Source organism: Gossypium hirsutum, chromosome D05 (genome assembly GCF_007990345.1).
Source record: "Gossypium hirsutum isolate 1008001.06 chromosome D05, Gossypium_hirsutum_v2.1, whole genome shotgun sequence".
NCBI lineage: Eukaryota > Viridiplantae > Streptophyta > Magnoliopsida > Malvales > Malvaceae > Gossypium > Gossypium hirsutum.
In genome coordinates, this window is record NC_053441.1 from 1,373,576 (window position 1) to 1,394,496 (window position 20,921).

Here is a 20,921-nt window from a genome sequence, read left to right on the forward strand (position 1 = left end):
GGTACTTAAATTGGTTAAGTTATTCAATTGATACAATTCGATTTAATTAAATAAATTATTAAATTTTTTAAAAAATAATAAAAATTCGGTTTATTCGAGTCAATTGATTTAATGATTTTCTTCAAACTAATTTTTTATCCGACTAACTGATCCGGTCTAGTCTGAATTCAAACAACATTAAAAATGAATACATTAAATCCTAATATTAGATGAATGAGCGAAATAACTCTTCGATTAAAATTATAATATTAAATGTTTATTTTAACATTTTATATACAAGATGTATTTATAAACTTTATAACTCGTGAAATAAAATCACTTAACCCTCCTTACAATAAATACATTTATTAAAATTAAAATTTTTATTACTCGTGTGGGAAAACTACATATTTAAAATATAAACGTTAAATGTAAAATAAATAATTAAATGTATGATTTGAAATTAATTAATAATAATACATGAAATATATATGATATAAAATAAAAATAGATTAAATTGTGAGTGAAATAAAATTTAAACACGTAAATAAATTATATTAAGAATACTAATTGCACTACAATTATTTATTGTGTTGTTGTCATCAATTTTGAGTTAATGTCGAGTTGACTTGTGACATCGGTACGATCTCAATTGACATCGTTATCAATATATACAATGAATAGAGGTAATAAAGCATGCATAACAAAATTAAAATGTAAATATTACATTAAAATAGAGTTTTGGTTTACTGATAAAGTTAATGCTTTTTATTGATATAAATAGCACAAGTTTAAATCCAATCACATTCAAATTTTTAATTTTTTTAAAATTGAAAGGATTAAAGTATCCTCAAATAATATAACATATTTTAATTATGAAACGATATTTTTTAATTTTTTTAATTGAGTTGATGCCCAGTTGACTCATGACGCCGACTCAATAAAGGGCTTAAATAATAGTATAGATAGATAAGAGGAAAAAAGGGTTAATTTCATTAGGATCCCTCAAATTTTAACTTACATTCTAAATTAGTCCATAAACTTTGAAATATTATAACTAAGTCCTTAAAGTATCTAAAGTGGAATAATATATAAAATGTGGGTCAAAATGTAAACACAATATGTACCTACATATGTATATTATTTGATCCAAGTGTTCTAAAAAATGGTTCACATAAAACCCAAACTAGTATTTTTTTTAAAAAAAGTTCTCTATATCTATTTTACGGTCCATAATCAAGCTTTGTAATTATCCCTTTTAACAATGTTGTTTTCAAAGTTTAAACTTCGGTTCTCTTTTTGATATGCAATATATTTTACAATTACACCCACTTGTTGATAATTCCTACTAACATTTATTATCTAATGGCAATTAAATTAATAAATATTTTAAAAAAAATTTAAATTGAAGTTTAAGGATAAATTTAAAATTGTACTATAATTAGAGTAAGGTTTGTTGCATTTAACGTGCAAGAAAAATGATTCAATGGGAATTGAAAAAATAATTAAAAAAAAAAACCAGGCGCTAAGCACATGAGAATGTGAGCAAACTTAGAGTAACAAAATCCCGCATTAATGTTCTGACCAATTCCAAAGTATAATTTCTTGCAATTTCTGACACATATATACAAAAAATCAAGATCTAAAAGCAAAAAAAAATCAATTAATGTAATTTACAGAACAAATTTGTTCGATTTCTCTCTGATTCAGCCATGGGTAACTAATTTTAGAATTGTTGATTGAATTTTATTTAGTTAAAAAGAACTTCTCCTTCTATTGAATGGTAATTCGAAGGTGAGTACTTTTTTTATTATTGAGTTTTGAAGTTCTGATTCCATAGCATCATAAGGAAGATTTTGCATGAACTAAATATTCAAAGGGGAATTATTAAAAAATGTAGGCAATGATGGAATCTTAATTTGTGTTTTGCAAAATTCAAGATTTGTTTTTAATGAGTTGAAGGAAGTAATATTTACTTTTAATGGTTGTTTTTAGAAAATTGAGATTGAGAGTGAGAGAAAATGTCTGGGGGAGACACGCAAAATTGCTTGAGGAAAGCACTTGGAGCCATCAAAGATACCACCACTGTTTCATTGGCTAAAGTGAACAGTGATTATAAGGTGGATTTAGCTGTCAAAGATGGTTATTTCAACTATGGCTGTTGCTGGTCTTTATTGATTATGCATTTATTATTGTTGTTTTGCAGGATTTGGATGTTGCTATAGTCAAGGCCACAAATCATCATGAACGCCCTGCAAAAGAAAAACACATTAGAGGTGGATACCCACATTCTAATTATAGTGATTCAGCACTTTATGGATTCGTTATAAATAAGACTTGGTTTTTTTCCCCCCCGTTTTCACAGCCATTTTCGCTGCCATTTCTGCTGCTCGGCCTCGGGCTGATGTTGCATATTGTATCTATGCTCTTGCTAGGCGGTTGTCCAGGACACATAATTGGGCGGTATGTTAAAACATTAACAAACATACCGTGATTGATGGGTGTTTGTTGAAATTTGATTGATTGTCTGGATGTTTGTTTGGCTGGCATTTAGGTTGCATTGAAAACTTTGATAGTCATTCATCGTGCTTTAAGGGAGGTGGATCCAACATTTCATGAAGAAGTCATTAACTATGGCAGAAGTAGACGCCATATGCTTAACATGTCTCATTTCAGGGATGATTCCAGCCCAACTGGTACCTTATCTTCTAACAATCCATATTTTCTATTTTCAGAAAGCTGAAGAAGTTTCTTGTTTATCCAATCTTTAAGGGTAAACAACATTGTTAGCCACCCGATTATTAGTTTATTTATTTTTTATCACTCAATTATAAAAAATTATAAAATGATCACTTAATTATTAGATTTTTTCGCTATTGTGTCAAATTTAAAAGCTTACAGGTCATCTTTTTATTGGCTGTTAATGACAAAAGAAAGGACAAAATTAAATAATTTAGTGAAAATTTTGTAATTTTTCATAATTTGATAATATAAAATGAAGCCTATGTATAGTTGGGTGACTAACAATGTAGTTTATCCAATGTTTAACCATTTTGCTGCACAGCATGGGATTGTTCAGCCTGGGTTCGCAATTATGCCTCGTTCTTGGAGGAGAGGTTGGAATGCTTCCGCGTCTTGAAGTATGACATCGAGATGGAAGGCCATGTAAGAAGCTCTTGCTATATCTCTTTCTATTTTCGGGAAGAAATAAAACATAAGCTCTTGAAGTTATGCTTTAACTTATGGCACAAGTTATGCCATCTGTTCTTAGAACTGCAACTATATCTCTTTCAGGCTCTTTAATTTTTTCTTTTTTGTAACTGAACTATTTGGAGATTTCATAAATTTAAATATTCTTACAGAGAACCAAAGATTTGGACACTGCAGAGGTGGTTGAACATTTGCCAGCACTGCAACAGCTCCTTTTTCGAGTTCTTGGCTGTCAGGTGAGTACACAATTCCTGTTGTGTTCCACAAAATCCCCCCCACCCCCGCTTCTTTTTAGTGGGAATATTAATAGAATTTGTGTGCAGCCACTAGGTGCAGCTGCTCACAATCTTGTGATCCAATTGGCACTTTCTTTGGTATGTTCATTTTTAAACATAGTACCCATCTATGCTCCCAACATTCTCTTGTCCTTACCCTTTAGTCATTTCAAACAGGTTGCTTCTGAAAGTGTCAAAATATATCGAGCTTTAAGTGATGGTACCGTGAATCTCGTAGACAAGGTAAGCTGTAATTTTAACTTTCTAAACGAAACGCTTTTCTTTTCAGTAAATCATGTATTTATGATGCTCTAAACAATGACAGTTCTTTGACATGCAACGTCCTGATGCCATGAGAGCTTTGAGTATATACAGGAGATTCAGGCAACAGGTAAATTGATGTCCCAGTTCCTAGCGTAAATGAAGATGATTTAAAACTCTAGGGGAATTGTACACTTTGTATTTGCAGGCAGAAGTTCTTTCAGAATTTTATGAAGTATGTAAAAGACTTGATGCTGGGCGTGGTGAAAGATTTATTAAGATAGAACAGGTTAGGATACTTCAACTTTAGTGTCTTCTGAAACAGAGTATGTAAATTTTTCTTTTTGGTGTAATGTTGAAGCCCCCTGCATCGTTTCTACAAGCAATGGAAGAGTATGTAAGAGAACCTCCACAGGCTTCAACAATGCGTAAAGATCAGGTCTACAAAATAATTTTGTATCTATTTCTATTCCTTTGCATACATGCAGTTATATATAATATTTGCATATATTTTGAACAAGCAGATTGAGAAACCCAAAGAAGTGTTGGCCATTGAGTACAAGAAAGCCCCAGTGGTGCTGCAATGTTCACCATCACCTCCTTTGCCAGAACCTGAAGAAGAAGTGGAGAAAGTGGAAAAGCCTATTGCTGAACCACCAGATTTGTTGGTAATTTCAATGTCTCTTTTTTCAGTTTCATCTGCAAATTTTGTAGTTTCATTTTGAACTTTTCTTTTTGTTGCTAGGGACTAAATGATCCCGCCCCAGTTGCTTCTAAATTAGATGAGAAGAATGCCTTGGCATTGGCCATTGTTCCTGCTGGTGGTTTTCCAGCTGAGCAAACGACTTCTACTGCTGCTCAAGTTCAAGCAAATGGTACTACGGGCTGGGAATTGGCACTTGTCACTGCTCCAAGCTCAAATGACAGTGCCACTGCCACTAACAAAATGGTACATATTAGAAGGCTATCGGCATATTAGACTGTAATGACTTGTTCATGTATGTCTCACAGATACTATTTTAATTGAAAGGCTGGAGGATTCGACAAGTTTATATTGGACAGCCTGTATGAGGATGCACTCCAAAGAAGCAACCAAAACGTCAGCTATAATCCATGGGAACCACCTCCAGCATCTGCTGCTATGATGCAACAACCAATACAAGAACCCTTTTACGGCTCTGACCCACCTTCAGTCCAGATAGCCGCAATGGCGAACCAGCATCAGGCTTTCATGCTGCAGCAGCAGATGCTGATGATGATGGGCCCACAACAGTCGCCTTCTAATGCTTTCGTAAATACTTATGGAGCCAGTGTCAGCCCTTGCAACTCAGGTATGCCTGTTCAGCCATATACAGGCCTTATATAGACACGCTGGACGAGAAAAATGTCGAGGCACACGAAGATGCAACGTTCGAATTGTCAAATGTGAACATGTTTTGTAGCATATTTTGTCAATGCCCAGCAATTAGCGTATTCTTTTGTTATTTGATTATTTTCATTGATCATCTGTAATTAGCTTAGCTATATTAAGAATAAACATGTCTGTTTATTTGTTTAAATTTGTTTGTTTATGGATTCATCAACTGGTTTTAAAAATATGTTACAAATAGATGTGTATGTATATATGTGAAAAATAAAAAGATGGGACAAATCAGGAAAAGCCACTGCCTTGTTACATCAACCAGGACGACAAAAAAAAGAGTCCATCAAAAAACAAATGCGAACAGAATATAAGCGATGATCAGCGAAAGCAGCAGTATCAATGTCACCCTGCAAGACAAACAAAATTTCATAAATGAAATTGCTGCTAAAAGACTGAACTATGATTAGCCTCTCTCTCTCTCTCTCTCTATATATATATATATATGTACTTACGTGATCTTGCAATAACTCCACCACATGGCATTCTTGTAACGACGAGATTGCTTTTTGAATCGAAGTGAATTCCCCTGCATTGTGCTTGCCTTTTCAACCAGCAACTCCAACCGGTCGCCTCTCTCCAATACTTTTTCAATGTTGTCAATCATTACACTACGTACCTGTACGTACAAATTTATGAAAAAATTGGAATTTCAGGGATAAAAATCATAATATATATATATGCAAAATTTGCCTACGTACGTACCTGGCTCATTTCCCCTTTCAACCGGTTTAATCTATCAGCATTGGGATCAGTTGAAAAATGTTCCATTTGTTGACTCATGACCCTGGAGAATTCTTCATTCATAGCATAACCCGAAGCTGACTGAATAGCACGACCATATGTCTTTACAAATTTTTGATGAATCTCTTCAAGGAAAGCAAAAGGGATTCTCCCTATATACATAATTCATAATATCAATAAAATTAATCAAATGCCAACCAATGAGAAATAAAGAAAAACATGGAATAATTGTAAAGGAAGCTGCTTACTGCCGGAGGCATCATCGGCCATGCAAAGAACGGTGAGGCCATCGGTTCTTTTGACATGAAAAATATAACGATCATGGGAAAAAGAAGAATTGCTATCGTTCTTTCCTTGGCTCATCTTCTCCAAAATCTGTCTTGCTACGGTGCTGGCATTTGTTTGAGTAGCGCTAAACTCCGCCAAAACAACCTGCCCCCTTGCCACCATCCCATATAAAATCCCCATTTTCTTAAATGGGGAGTTGGCGATTGAGGATCGGTGGCGTGGATGCTAGATTTTTAAGGGCTGAGAAATGAGAAAATGGAACGGCAAAATATATTTATATAATAAAACAAAGAAAGAGAGGAGGGAAGGAATAGATACAGGGATGAATTGGCGAGTTTGACGGGTTAAAGAAACGTGGACCAATCATATTGCGTTTCCATGGGTGGGAAACAAATGGAAAAAAAAGAAAGGGTGTACAGTCTGGATATGATGCTGCTGCAATCAAAACCGTCACTAACACTTCATCGTTCCACTTTATTTAATCCCATTAGCTCTCTGACTGTTTTTCCTTTTCCCTTCATTTATAGCATAATTAATAATTGTAACAATACCATAATTTGTAATCCCATAATAGAATGCTAAAATATTTTGTTAAATAAAGACTACAATTCAGACAAATAACTCATATGTGGTCAAGGTTTTGATTAAGGGGTTGGAAGATTTAAGTCGCATCGTATTTAGAAAGGTTTATAGGGTTATGCATTCTGAATGATAGTGGATCAAAAATGTGCCCAGAGAAAATAATTTAATTGCGGATCGTTTGGCTAGACTCTGTTTAGCATGGAAGTCAAGTTTATAAATTTTTTATGTTCCTCCAAATGATGTGTTGGAGGCTCTTCAACAAGACAAAACGGTACATTTGAGCAATATTCATTTAATGTAATCTTGTTTTATTTTTCACTAAAAAAAATTCAGTACCTATCTAAGTAATCCAAAAGAGAGAAACATTCATTTTTTGGTAAAAGAATGGTGAAGGTACTTGGATTTGAAGTCAAATTACATTTTATCCCCTTTACTTAAAAAATGAATAAATTAGTCACCATGCGTTAAATCAAAGAATAAATTGATTGTTTCTATTAAATATACAATCATTATTTATTGTTAAAAACTAACGTGACGGACATAATAACCAAACAATAACACATGAGCATATCACGTGTACTTTATGCTGACATACAATGACTCGTTTTTAACCGTAAAAATAGATGAAATATTTAATAAAAAGACCAACTTATTCTTTGATCTAAAATATAATAATTAATTTACATACTTTTTGAATAAATTGATATGATTTAAAAATATGTTCATGAATAAATATATATAATTTATTTTATTTAAATTGCATGTTTTAAATTTTAATTCAATTGTTCACTATTTGATTTTATACATTTCATAGATTACTTCGTAGATTTAAAGTTAAATTGCTTTTAGTGTTGAAATATTTTCCTTTAGGGAAAAAAGATTTTCGAAAGTAATTTAAGAATCTAGAAATTAAAAGGTTAAATTTTGTTATTAATATATGTACTTTTTGAAAATTGTGAATTTAGCCCATATACTTTAAATTGATAAATATTAGTACATGTACTTTTTGAATTGGTCGATTTCAGTCCGTGTATTTTTTTATTTTTGAAATTTTAGTCTTGACTGAAATAGTAGCAATTAAAACCGTTTGGTTAAACTCAATTATTAGTCTTGTATTGTACTTACAGTTGTACATTTAGTCAATATTCTCTAATTGGATCATTCTAAGTCCCTATAATTTTTTTAATTTTGAAATATATTTGTCAACACAAATGACCGCCATTAATCCATTAACTAGATTTTTAGCGAGTGATATGTGGAAATAACAAGTTGATATGGAATTATATATATGTTAATATGTTTGTCGCGTTATATTTTTTAAATAAAAAACATTAATTTAATAAATTTAACAGTTATTGTTCGGTGAGGACTAAATATGATCAAATTAAAATACAGGTGTTAAATCCACAACTTTCATAAAGTACAGGGATTAATATCAAATTTTAATCAAATTAAAATGTTGATTGTTATCCCATTGTTTAACCCAAAGGCCCTAATGAATTTCTTTTTCTGGGTTTCATTAATTTTGGGTTGTGAAGTTCAGAGCTTGTCGACTGATCTTTAGCCCAAATTAAACTCAATATATGTTTCACTTTTTAAAATAAACCACAAAATATAGGAAAATTAGTCAAATATTGCGTCCGTTATCCTCCTTAATTAGATGAAGACATAAAATATAATTATTATAATTTAATTTTAATTAATGAAGATAATGTATAAAATTAATGATTACGTAGATTCTTTAATAATATCACCCTTTAAAATAAACTAAAAATAACAACCTTATAAAGAAATACGAAAATATAGATAGTAAAACTAGTCATACGTGTCAATACATAATTAAAATATTTCAAGATTTCATATTATATACGCTTCGCATTTGATTAACTATTAATTATTTTTAAATTATATTACAAGTCCATATTTGAATATTAAAATATACTTTTAAGTCTTTATACTTTTTGTATATTTAAAATTTAGTATTTTTATTTTTTTTTAAATTTAGTTTATCTAATTTTCAAAATTAAAATCCAGATTCAATTATTAACACCATTAAATTATTTTATTAAATTCACTAGTATAACATTTTGAAATTTAAAAAAAAAATACTCACTTGATAGTCATGTAACAAAAAAAACATTACAATGATATAAAAATTTGAGGTATCAAATTATGTCAATAAATTAAAATATAAAAATTGAACCTTAAATTGAGTATACGCAAAGATCAAAATTGAAATATGACCATTGCTATATAATCTAAAATTTAAGTATAGTGTAAAGATTAAAATTAAAATTTTATTATTTTTTATAAAATGCCAAAAAGAGAGAGAGAGAGAGAGAAGAGGATGACCTTCTTTTTATATATATAATTATATACATCCAAAATTTAAATTACAAAATTAAATATTTTTTATTGAACTTATTGGGTAATAGTTTCGTTTGAATAAGATACGATTTACCATTTGACTGATGAGGTATATAGTCAATGGTTAACCTAACTTGGATTGGTTTAACAAACATAATGATTTCCTGAAAGTTTGAAATCGATGATTAAGAGTGAAATCATAAATCAATGATTACACGCAATGGAATATTAGTACAAATATTCTAATGCTTTAAATAAAGTTAACTTTTACTTAAATAAAAAAAATTACTGTTGATCCATTATACTTTTTATCTTCCAAGTTCCAATAAAATTCTAAAAAAATTAATAAATTATACAATCTAATAATCCATTTAAATTTTAAAGTGAATGCTTCGTAAAAAAGTTTTTGGAGTTGAATTTGAATTTTTTTTCACATTAATATTTATATATTTATATTATTTTAATTTTTATCTGAGTTAGTGGATTAAAAATATCGGTAAATTATTTCAAAGTTTTCATTTAAAAGTCATTGAACTGTTAAATTTATTGTTGTATGGTGTTTTTGTTCGTACCGCCTACATCAATTGAACGCTTTCTTTCCTCTTATTTTCTTCAGTTAAGTGAATCAAAATTTAAACATCTTTTTATTTTGATCTTCAACACTGGCTGCCAGATCAACTTGGTTCTGAGATATGTTATTCTACTCGTTAACGGACACTGATCCACCATATCGATTGTTGGATCATCGTTTAGAACTCGTTAGCTGAACTCAAAAAAACAAACAAACAAACAGCCTAGTAATTTAAATAAGAACGTTTGAATAGTTTAATGACTTAAATAAAAAATTTTAAATAGTTTAACAACCATTTTATAATTTTTTAAAATTTAAATAATCAAAACATAATTTTTTTTTGATAATTTAGTGACATGTGACCTTAAAATTAAAATTCCTTAGCATGGAAGTAAATCCAAATTATATTATGTAAAACGACTGACTTTTAGGGACCATTTCTAAATGAATTTATCTTCTATTACAATATTTGCTCTTAGATGGTAGGAATGGCGTAAAGTTCAATTGTAAGTACAAGAGATGTATCATTCAAATATAAAATTTTGTATGAATCCAGTTTTTCCACCACAAGCTTTGATGATGACGAAGAATGACGAATCAGGGAGCTAGAAAAGGGGGAAACAAGACATAGACAATAGACAATGACAGCGTGAGAGACCCATCACATCGGGTTGAGGAAGACGAAGGAAAGGCACAAATCACGGATCAAGATGAATACAAGAAAAAGCCATGCATTCACGGACGGACGCTCCCTCTATCACTAATATTTTTGTTTATTTATATATATTTCTTTTATCGTGGCCGTTAATTATCTTAACAGGATTGAATTGAGTATTGATCGAAATATTAATTCGAATAAAAATATTAAATCAATGGAATCATAAATTGATATAAATTGATTAAATTAAATTAAAATTTTAATTGAATTGGCTCGTGAATTATTTTTTTTATTTTTTTATATATTTTAATAATTTATTTAATCAGTTCGAGGGACCGATAAACCAATCACATTACCGGTTCGACCAAATCTTATGGCCTTCCCCACCGCCATTCTCTCCTCTTTCCCTTGCAACAACAATTTCACATGCTTTTGCTGTACACCAAACCAAACATGCGTTTGCTTTTTTTTTTTCTTTTTTTAATTAGTGAAGTTTCCCTTTTAATATTTATATATCTCAACCTTTTCTAATTACTATCATGATCATAAAAGAGTTAAGAGGTTGTGTTTTTTCGTTTTAGGTATAATATGCATTTTAGTCCTCAACATTTATATCTTTTTGTTAATTTGACTTTTTTTTTCTTTTAGTTAAAATTGACTTTTAATCTTTTCTAAAAATAGTAAAATTTAACTATCAATTTAAGTTAAAAGATAAATAGTGTTATGTCAATATAAAGTATGCATAGACTGACATATGGGTTTCAATTAACATTTCCATTAAAAAAACTATTTTTTGACTTTTTTTGAATGATTAATGATTAAATTTAATTTAAAAAAGAATAAAGATCAAATTGATAAGAAGTGTAAATATTGAGGACTAAATCTGGCATTATGCCTTTTTAAATGTTTCATTTTAAAGGATGAATATAATTCTACCATGGAATCTAATAATTTCATTGTTAAAAGTAATTGGACTTAATTAGGTTTCAATGAACAAAGATGAAATGAACGGGGTGTTTCTTTTAATTATTCCGCTTTATTTTATCAAAATTATTGTAGGTACCTTTAGGTAATGACAAGATTGTTTGTCATTAACTTAATGGTATATGTTTCTTTTGAGAAAATTTTCAGATTCTGATATAACTCAGCATATACTATGCTATGGTGCCATAACTGAATTTGAGGAGACATATGCAATGACAAGGAAAATAAATTTTGCTCAATTCTAATAATAAAAGTATCTACCATGTGAGAATTTACCATGTCCCCATAGCATCTGCCAAATGAACAGGTTAAATTTTTTTTAAATACTACGTAAAAATGATTTTTGAATCAATTTTTATAATTTCAAGGTTAAATTTTGCTATCAGCCTCTCTACTTTGGAAAAAGTTATGGATTTAGTCCTTGTGTTTGAATTTGATCATTTTTAGTCTATGTACTTTTTAAATTTTGTTTCAGTCATCACTAAACGGCAACTATTTAAATTTATTATGCTATGCTATTTCAAAAATCCAATTCAGTATTATCATATGTTTAGCTCCATGTCATTTCGACATATTACTCGCTAAAATTCAGTCGTGTCAAGATTGAAATATCAAAATTCGAAAAAGTATAGAGACTTAGAATGATCCAATTGGAGAATATGGACTAAATCTATAATTGTACGCATAATACATGACTAGTAATTGAATTTAATTACTTGGATTTAATTGCTACTGTTTGAGTCATGACTAAAATTTTAAATCTGAAAAGTATAAGAACTAAATCCATAATTTTAGCAAAAACAGGGACTAATATAACAATTTAACCAAGAATAATTCAGGGGCAAACATTTTGAGAGGATAAAATGTAAATTTATTATTATTACTTTATAATTTTATAAACTGTAAAAGAAGTTAAAAATATTGTTTTTAGGGGGTGGGGACCTGCCAGCCCCTGAAACAATTATAGAATTTTGAACTAATCTATTTGAGAGGCTGTGTAAGGATTTAATAGATTTTGTGTGTTAATCACCAACCATTTTATATGTGAATAGCTGTCTTTTTTTGGCACGGTTTATTACAATGAATGAAGCTGAGGGACTGAGATAATTGTATGCATATAACGATACTTGAAACCATGAATATTAGGGGTCACTTCCCATAAAAAATATTAGAATCATTGATTTAAACTAATAATGCAGTGGGGGCATCCAATTTCTCTAGCTGGAAATTAAAGATGTAAAGCAATATTTTTAAATAAAAAATAAAACCCACCATATCGACATGTGATTATACAGGCAAGAGGATGGTCTAATCATCTCGATCGGTCAGCTATCATGTGGCCCCCTATGTTGCATTAATCAAAATATTTTTATTTTGCTAGATTTTATAATTATTATATTTCATCGTAATTAATTACATTCAAACATGTCTTAATCGCGGTTTTATATTTAATCCAAAACTTTTATTCTCATCCGTGAATATGGCTTTTACTTCAAAAGAAAACACTAAAGTGCTTTGTGGCCTTTATTTCCAAAAAAGACATGACATTTGGCTTAGCAGATAATATAAAATAACCAGATGGTGTTAGACCATATCGAAGAGAGGTTACTGTTAGCAGATTATTTACAACATTAAAAGTAACATAAAAAAACACTAAACCGATAATCAAGGGTAACAAAAATTTATAGAGATAGAATGAGGCATATCTAAGTTGTGAACCTATGTCATGCGTAGGTCAACCATACAACTTGTACGGCAGTCCATACAAAGGTAGGGTCAGATTTTGTGGTATAACCCGGCCGCTGTGTATTTTCTTTAAAGAGAAGGCAATACATCGTCAAGAAGACACATTTTACTTGGATAATATGTTTTAATTGTCCTTAATTCCCATATTACTATTTTCTTGATATAGAATTTGGTTACTTCCAACTGCTTTATATTTAAATATTCAACGTTTTCAGATATGCATGAGAATATCCTAAAATCAAACTAAAATCTATTGTTTCTTTCTAAATAAATACGGATTAGATAGCAGAGATTAAATCTTTATATGTACACATCCTTGTATTTGTAAAGGCAAAGTAATAGAGTGCCAACTTGCAAATTTTGGCAGCTGCCTTTCGAACCAAGCCCATCTTCACGTGATGTGCTTCTGCTTCTAGGGCTTGTTCATTTTTGTTTGTTTTCTTCTACTCTTTGATATTTTGCTTATAAATCTTGCTTCTTTACAATCCTTTTTTACACTCAATTCTCTCTTTGGGTTTGAAAAATGGAGTCCAACACCAAAATGTCAGCTCTTCTTTTGCTTTGCATGCTTTTCATTTCTTCAGTGACACCAATTCTTGGGTGTGGTTCATGTGGGAAAGCACCACACAAGCATCGAAAGCCTAAGGGAAAGTCCCCTAAAGGTCCCATCACTTTGCCTCCCCTTGTGAAACCTCCAATCAAGTTGCCACCGGTTGTTCCTCCAATAGTTAAGCCACCCATTGACCTCCCTCCGGTTACAGTCCCTCCAATTAACCTCCCTCCAGGGACGGTTCCTCCAGTAACTAAGCCACCAAGTGGGAAACCCTGCCCAACACCACCAACCAAGGACACTTGCCCCATTGACACACTGAAATTGGGTGCTTGTGTGGATCTGCTGGGAGGGTTGGTGCACATTGGACTAGGTGACCCGGTTTTGAATCAATGTTGTCCGGTTCTTTCAGGACTTGCCGAGCTCGAAGCTGCGGTCTGCTTGTGCACCACCCTCAAACTTAAGGTTCTCAACCTTAAAATTTATGTGCCACTGGCTCTTCAACTCCTTGTCACATGTGGGAAAACACCCCCTCCTGGTTACACTTGCTCTCTCTAAAACCAAGTTAAGTACATCTCATTTGAAATTTTCTTGAATGCTAAGGAAAAGGAAATTATTAAACTGGTTTTTGTTTGATTTTTACACTACTTTTAGGGTTTAACGACAGCAATGGTTTTGTACGTACCAGTAATATTCTTTTCTACGTCCATTATATATAATATATATATTAAATGTAGACTGCTAAAGTCTTAGTTAATTAGGAACAAAATTCAAATATAACCCAAAAGAATAAATAAAGCATGTCATCATTCTCGCCTATTATTAACGCAATTGCCCATAAGTATTAATATATAATTATATAAATATGTTTGAATATGTGTGGAATATATCAACCTATACCCTCTAAATAATGAATGTTGTTAATTATTATTACATTAACAGGAGCTTTGTTGCTAATTAGATTTCATGGCATATGGAATTTGCAGGTTGCTAGGTTGATGGAATGGACATGAGAGGATGTCGAGCTTTTCTCTTTGTTTCTTAGTTGGATTGGAAATCTGATGCAGTGTTTATTGTAACACCAATTAATTTTTTTTTCTTTTAAAAGATTGTTGCAACTTGCAAGTGTGTTTCTGTATCTTCCACAAAAAAAAAAAAAAGCAATCAAGAATTATATTTGTCTTTGGTCATGATTTTCTGGGATTTTCATTTTGTTGCTTTCGCTAACTATATATATATGTTCTGCTTAGGCAGAAATATAATTTTTATTCAAATTTGGCATATGGTCTCCATCTTTTTTGTCAATTTAGTCCTTTTTTTTAATTTGATAAAATTGTAAATTAAAACATTAATTTCTTAATGATATTGGTGTGGTAACCCACGTGGCATTAATCCACGTATATTTCATGTTGATATAACACTATTTGTTTTATATACACCACGTCAACAAATAATTTAAAAATTATAGAAATATTCAAAAAATAAAAAAAATTCAAAATTAAAAAAATTAAAAGTTCATAAAATTTCAAATAAAAAAAGTATGAAGTATATGTAGATTGCCACATGGGCTTCCGTGTTTAAAAATTTAATGTTTTAATCCCTATTTCTATTAAAAAGCAATTATCAAACTATTTTTGAAAGGTTGATGGTTAAGTTTAACTCTTCTTCTAAATGATTGAGAGCCAAATTTAACTTGAAAAAAGAATAAAGACTAAATTGACAAAAGAAATAAACGCTAAAAGCTAAATTTGTCATTTTGCCTATTCAATTGTAATAAGTTCCTTCTACAATAAAATGCATGCCAAAAGTGTATTACATCACTCGCCTCATCCCTTGACCATGTGGTCAGGAGTTCGATCCTTGCTTATGGCAATAAAGCATATTTCACGATCAGTTGTTTATCTCTTCGAAGAGCACTCGAGGCGAAGAGATTAATTACTATTACCAGCAATGGATAACTTAATTTCAAAAAAAAAAAAGTGTAGTACTTCTTTGAAAGCCTTTGAAATTTGAATCAAGAATCAGAAGATACATGATATGAAAATAGGAAAATAATGAGGTTTTGAATGAAAAATCATTCCAAGCAAATATTCTTACAATACAACAAGGTAAATTCAGTTTCCACCACAAGATGTATATATTTTGGTTGAAAACAGTGGGAAAGAATAAGGAAACGACAGTGTAGAAGTCTATGATAACTTCATCTTCTTGTTTTTGATATTGGGGGTTGATTTGGTAGTATTCAATCAGAAAATGATGGGAATCCATCAGTACTCACAAGAGAAATGGGCAGAAGGACCCTTGGGTTGGGTAAAGGTTAAAAGAAAGAGGGACCAATGTTAAGTTATGGCACATGAACCTTGTTTGTCTCTATCTTTTACTAACATGTGGTGTCTGTGGATTCTTTTCACATTTGCCAGTGATTTCATGAAGACCCTTCTTTTGTACAAATTTAAAATGAGAGGCTTTTATTTGTAATTGTACCATTTAATAATTGAATTTGTTTTTGATTACACGTACATGATGTCTAGATAATTATCGTACTTAATGGCCATAGCAACTTCATACCCTTTAATGCACGATATTGTATTGATTAAGATAGTATTTTAATGGAAAAATTGTTAATTAGCCTGTTAACAACATTTTAAAAATTAAAATTCAATCATCTAAAAATTTATCATATTAAATTAAAGCTTTCTGTCACTGTCATCTTCCTATACAAACATTTGACTTGTGTATCCCCAACCATAAACATGAAAGGAACATACTCAAAAATTAAATAAAGAATTTTATATAATTTAAATAATAAATAAATATTATATAGACCCTTCCCACTATTAGTCCAACAAATTAAATATTATTATTATACCAACATTATTCTCCAAGTATTTTCCTTCTACCAAAATACCTAATACCCATCATCTTCTTCTCTTCTTAAAAATGGCACCATCGAGGGGCTAATATTTGAAATTAAAGATGGTTAAAACTGGCAAGTGATCACTTATCCGAGATTAATGCAAGAAATGGAGGTTAAAGCAGTGGTTTTGGTGCCGAGTATGGAGATTAAATGTTGTGGCAACATTGGTGCTTATCCATCAGCTAAAGCCAAGAATGTGCAAAATGGGGACATTTTTCATGTTCCTGATTCTATGCTTGAACAATGACTTCAAATTTCAATATTTACTAAGATAATTACAAATGATACCGACGACGGTACCATCACTAACATTTGCTAATTACAATGAATTCTTGAGGTAGAGGGTTCAATCATGTTGATACAGTAGTTGATAAAATTCATCGGCATCGTTGTTCTCTGCATCGCCTTCCTTCAGTTGTAACTGCAGCTGCTGTGGTTCTGCAGGATTTTGGGGGGTCAATCCGGTCCGCTGATAAAATGCTTCTCTTTGGTTTTTCCAGCTCGCATCTATCTTTTCAACTATTTCGCTTAGAGGTTCCTCGTTTTCTGATATATGCTTTATGTTCTGGACATCCACCACCTTTCCAGCCTCTTTAAGAAGAAATTAAATTGAAAACAGAATAAGAAAATTGAATTTACCAACAACATGGAATCATGAATTCATGGATATGGATGTGAGGAAATTGTAACTGACACAATTAACATAATACTTATAATATTAGCCAATATATCATACGAATCTGTTTAATCTTAGCTACATAAACACGGTTGTTTACTAATGACATGATCAAGGTCCTGGTTCTAAACGATAAGAATAACACCATCCTGGATCTAGAGTGGTCTGCTAAAAAGAATCTGCAGTCATGTTTAGGCATATTGTAAGAGTTCACAGAGTGCCAAAGAAATAGCACAAAGAATAATGTACCTTCAATGGCTTTTCTCTTCGCCACTTCATATTCGGTGGACATTTTCTTTAGCATATTGAGGTCAACCTCCCTACCCTAGTACATTTAGCGTTAAAGCAAGTATCACATAATCGGAAGTAGTTTAAAGCAAATATAATTTGATACACAAATGTCATCTGCAATGCACAGGATCGTACAATTAGAAGGTATTTATGCCCCTTCTAATAGTTATGCTTCCTCTTGTTATTTTATATAACGAGTTGTATAACTTACCAAGTCCATTGAGATGTATTGCTCGATCGCAGTATCGGTAAACAACCTATTAGTGAAAAGGAAACCAGCAAAGACATAAAGAAATATTAAAAAATATATGTATATCATATCAAACTAGTAAATGACAGTTATCAGAACCTACTTCTCATACGCAACTTGTATACGTGCATCCTGTAATTTCGTCAAACTGTTAATCGTCTCACTAACCGAGCCTTCATTTAAGTCCACAAACCCAAACAGAAACATATTTGTTTCCATCATCCTTTTGACCAAAGCAGGCACTACTTTTATACCCATTTCTTTTGCCTCAGCAACGAGGGTTTTAAGTTTCTCCATCTCTCCTGTCGATTAAGGACAGACAAATGAGGAATCAACATTGACCATTATTATTAAGTGTTGTAAATGCCGTTCAGTGGGAGATAATCTGAAGTAATTGTGCAAACATACGGAGTGAGAGATAAATCTTGAAAGGCGGTTTGAATGGTTGAGTTTCATAGAGGCAGTAGAGGCAATAGAGTCCTCCAAGTCTGCAAGTTAAAGAATCAACATTGACCATGTGACCTGCATAGGATAGTCAGCAATGGGAGGAAAATTCATGCTTAAAAACACAAGAACAAAGGCAAAATTTCCCCATTTTAAGAACCTAAAAGTAGTAAAAATTACAACGAAAAAAGAGAGAATTTTGACATACTGATAGTGTGGGCATAGAGTGACTGCATAAAGAAAGCTAGGTTTGTAGAAGGACTGGCCTCGTAAATGTATGAGAATTTCATGGATAACCATATTCTCTTCATGTCATTCAAAGTTGATGATTCACACTGTAAACACCATATCTAACAATTACTATCAAAACTTTAAAACTAACAGACAAATACCCAGAACCAAAATATTGATAAAATTGATAAAATAATAATAAATTTACCTCAACAAACTCATGAATAAGATCGTCAATATCTTGCTTGAACAGACACAAATCCATATTCAATTTTCACCCTTGGTTTCTCGCAAGCTAACCCTCGTATCTAATCATCCTGCGAATTTTGAACAGCATCCAAATTTTGCCCAATATTTTTTCTCGAAATTTTCTAAATTACTACCAAGTTTGAAACTTTTAGTATGATGGGCCATTAGAGTTTCCATCTAAGACCCGAAAGTTTCATTCTTTTTCATTCTATTTTTTCCCCTAAATGACTTATTGTGGTTGGGCTGAAATTTTTACTACTAATTGGGAGGTTCTTCGGTTTCTTGAACTATGGGTCTCATGTGGATTCACTCTTCAAAAATGTCCTAAGCTGATCTTTCTATAAAATAAGACCTGTAGTAAAAGTATCATGTAGACCTTTGGATTGCATTTTATCCTCTCTACTTAGATTGAACCTTCTATTAAAAATCTCATCCATGTATTACTGTCTGGTTGCTTGAATTAATCCCTACATGTCAAAAATTCCATCCATACTACTGTTTATTAGAAAATTCATCCATTTTTTCAATCCATCTATTTTACTTGAATTAGTCTGGCAACACAAGGTACAGGTGGCTAGGGAGAGCATACGGTTGGTTCAGTCGGTTTTTTATTGAACCGACTCAAACGACCTAACTTGTGCTAAACCGATCAGACCGAAATTTATTGAAATAACCGATCTAACCAAACCGAATTTAGGTCAGTGTTCGAATTTTTTTGCTCCCTGATTTTTTTTTCTTTCAACCATTTTCAAATAGCCATGTAGGTATCAAATTTATACAAAATGATTTTATGAGTCTTAAATTTACTAACTGTTCATAAAAGAAATTGCATAAACTAATCAAATTAAACCTCAGTTCGAGCCATTGACATTTCTAAGGCATGTTCAATCAATTGACCATTGAAACTTTGATAAAGACCCCAAATCTTGAAGTAGCATAAGCATGGAAGTATTACAGCAGCAGTGATACTTAAAAATGCTCCGAAATGAGTTAAAGAAAGAAAAGACAAGTGAATGCATATAGATAAATGGGAAGAAGAGAAAGAAAGGACTTCCGGGTATTACCAGAAGTACGTTTTTAAACACTAATATTTCTTCTTATTCTTTTTCATTCTTACCTTTGGCTTTGAGAGGAAGATGAACGAATGGAGGAATGGCAGATTTCGGCAACGAAAGGGGGAAGATGAACGCCGAGTGGTGCAGAAGTGTTGGCTGGCCGCTGGTTTGCAATCACGCTTTCGGTAACGGCAACGAAAGGGGGAAGATTTTGCTATTTACGGGGTTTTTTTTTTTTAATTTGACGAAGAAGAAGGAAGATAATCGGGAGTCAGCAGGTAAGGTAGCAAAAGCCAAAAGGGAAGGGGCTGTGTTTTTCAGACAATTAGGCAGATTAGATTAGGGCTTTTTTTTTTTTAATTTACTTGGGTTTTAACTTTTAAATTATTGGTAAAGTACATGATTAGTCACTAAACTATGGGTAAGTTTTCATTTTGGTCACTTAACTAAAAAAGTTACAATTTGGTCACTGAACTATTAAAAAATTTTCATTTAAGTCACTAAACTATTCAAAAGTTTTATTTAAGTCATTGAACTATTAAGTTTTTCTTTTAAAGTTCTGCCAATGAGCTCTAAGTAACGATTCGACAATCGATACGGTGGATTAGTACTTATTGTCGAGCAGAAGAACATACTTTGGGTCTAAGTCAATTTGACTATTAGTATTGGAGATCGAGAAAAAAGGATATTTGAATTTTTGTTCACAAATTAATGACGTTCAAAGTTATTTCATGAAAAAAAAATTTGAACTGTAGAAGAAAAACAAAAAGTGAGTTTTCTTTTGTGCAGGCAATACAAACAGAGAAAGCCATATAACATCGATTTTAACAGCCTAGTGACTTAAATAAAAATTTTTGAATAGTTTAATGATCAAATTCTAACTTTTCTAGTTAATTGACTAAAATGAAAATCCTCTATAATTTAGTGACTAATGGTATAATTTACCTAAATTATATGGGTTAATTGGGTTTTTAATCACTTGGAATGGTTGGGCTAATTTTAAATTGGGTTAGCTATTTAGATGGGTTTAGGGATTGGGTTTAGCGGGTTTTAATAAAAATATATTTATTATATAATTATATAATAAAAATATATTTTAAATATAGTAAATATTAAGTCGGTTTGTTGATTGATTCAATTTGACAATTTAAAAATCAAAACTCGATTGAATTA

At 31.3% G+C, this 20,921-nt stretch overlaps 4 protein-coding genes across 8 annotated transcripts; 2 read left to right on the forward strand and 2 right to left on the reverse strand.

The window, feature by feature from the left end:
* The first annotated feature begins 1,608 nt into the window (after nucleotides 1–1,608).
* LOC121217456 (putative clathrin assembly protein At5g35200) lies at nucleotides 1,609–5,284 on the forward strand. Of its 3 annotated transcripts, none has more exons than XM_041093043.1 (15): nucleotides 1,615–1,773; nucleotides 1,975–2,099; nucleotides 2,186–2,255; nucleotides 2,345–2,442; nucleotides 2,534–2,675; nucleotides 3,044–3,144; nucleotides 3,342–3,425; nucleotides 3,513–3,563; nucleotides 3,642–3,707; nucleotides 3,790–3,855; nucleotides 3,934–4,014; nucleotides 4,087–4,164; nucleotides 4,250–4,393; nucleotides 4,471–4,674; nucleotides 4,756–5,284. In XM_041093043.1, exons 2-15 carry the CDS (start codon nucleotides 2,001–2,003, stop codon nucleotides 5,089–5,091), a joined length of 1,620 nt encoding a protein of 539 aa, XP_040948977.1. In that variant the 5' UTR covers nucleotides 1,615–1,773; nucleotides 1,975–2,000; the 3' UTR covers nucleotides 5,092–5,284. The 3 variants fall into 3 exon arrangements, with proteins under 3 accessions (XP_040948979.1, XP_040948977.1, XP_040948978.1); XM_041093044.1 differs by lacking the exon at nucleotides 1,615–1,773 and adding an exon at nucleotides 1,786–1,875; XM_041093045.1 differs by lacking the exon at nucleotides 3,934–4,014 and having other exon boundaries at nucleotides 1,609–1,773.
* A 39-nt stretch (nucleotides 5,285–5,323) lies between these two features.
* LOC107907540 (vesicle-associated membrane protein 711) lies at nucleotides 5,324–6,434 on the reverse strand. Its single transcript, XM_016834964.2, has 4 exons — nucleotides 6,138–6,434; nucleotides 5,851–6,041; nucleotides 5,601–5,764; nucleotides 5,324–5,495 (listed from the first exon to the last, which is right to left on the reverse strand). The coding sequence occupies exons 1-4, from the start codon at nucleotides 6,355–6,357 to the stop codon at nucleotides 5,432–5,434; spliced, it is 639 nt and encodes a 212-aa protein (XP_016690453.1). The 5' UTR covers nucleotides 6,358–6,434; the 3' UTR covers nucleotides 5,324–5,431.
* Nucleotides 6,435–13,186: 6,752 nt separating this feature from the next.
* Nucleotides 13,187–14,825, forward strand: LOC121217457 (36.4 kDa proline-rich protein). The gene is made up of 2 exons (XM_041093046.1): nucleotides 13,187–14,199; nucleotides 14,622–14,825. Exon 1 carries the CDS (start codon nucleotides 13,609–13,611, stop codon nucleotides 14,191–14,193), a length of 585 nt encoding a protein of 194 aa, XP_040948980.1. The 5' UTR covers nucleotides 13,187–13,608; the 3' UTR covers nucleotides 14,194–14,199; nucleotides 14,622–14,825.
* Nucleotides 14,826–16,705: 1,880 nt separating this feature from the next.
* On the reverse strand, nucleotides 16,706–20,093 carry LOC107907537 (uncharacterized). 3 transcript variants are annotated; one of them, XM_016834960.2, is made up of 8 exons: nucleotides 19,811–20,089; nucleotides 18,653–18,761; nucleotides 18,422–18,548; nucleotides 18,178–18,291; nucleotides 17,873–18,071; nucleotides 17,731–17,776; nucleotides 17,478–17,553; nucleotides 16,706–17,143 (listed from the first exon to the last, which is right to left on the reverse strand). In XM_016834960.2, the coding sequence occupies exons 2-8, from the start codon at nucleotides 18,707–18,709 to the stop codon at nucleotides 16,899–16,901; spliced, it is 864 nt and encodes a 287-aa protein (XP_016690449.1). In that variant the 5' UTR covers nucleotides 18,710–18,761; nucleotides 19,811–20,089; the 3' UTR covers nucleotides 16,706–16,898. The 3 variants fall into 3 exon arrangements, with proteins under 3 accessions (XP_016690449.1, XP_016690448.1, XP_040948981.1); XM_016834959.2 differs by having other exon boundaries at nucleotides 18,653–20,093; XM_041093047.1 differs by lacking the exon at nucleotides 18,653–18,761 and having other exon boundaries at nucleotides 19,811–20,083.
* Nucleotides 20,094–20,921: the final 828 nt, after the last annotated feature.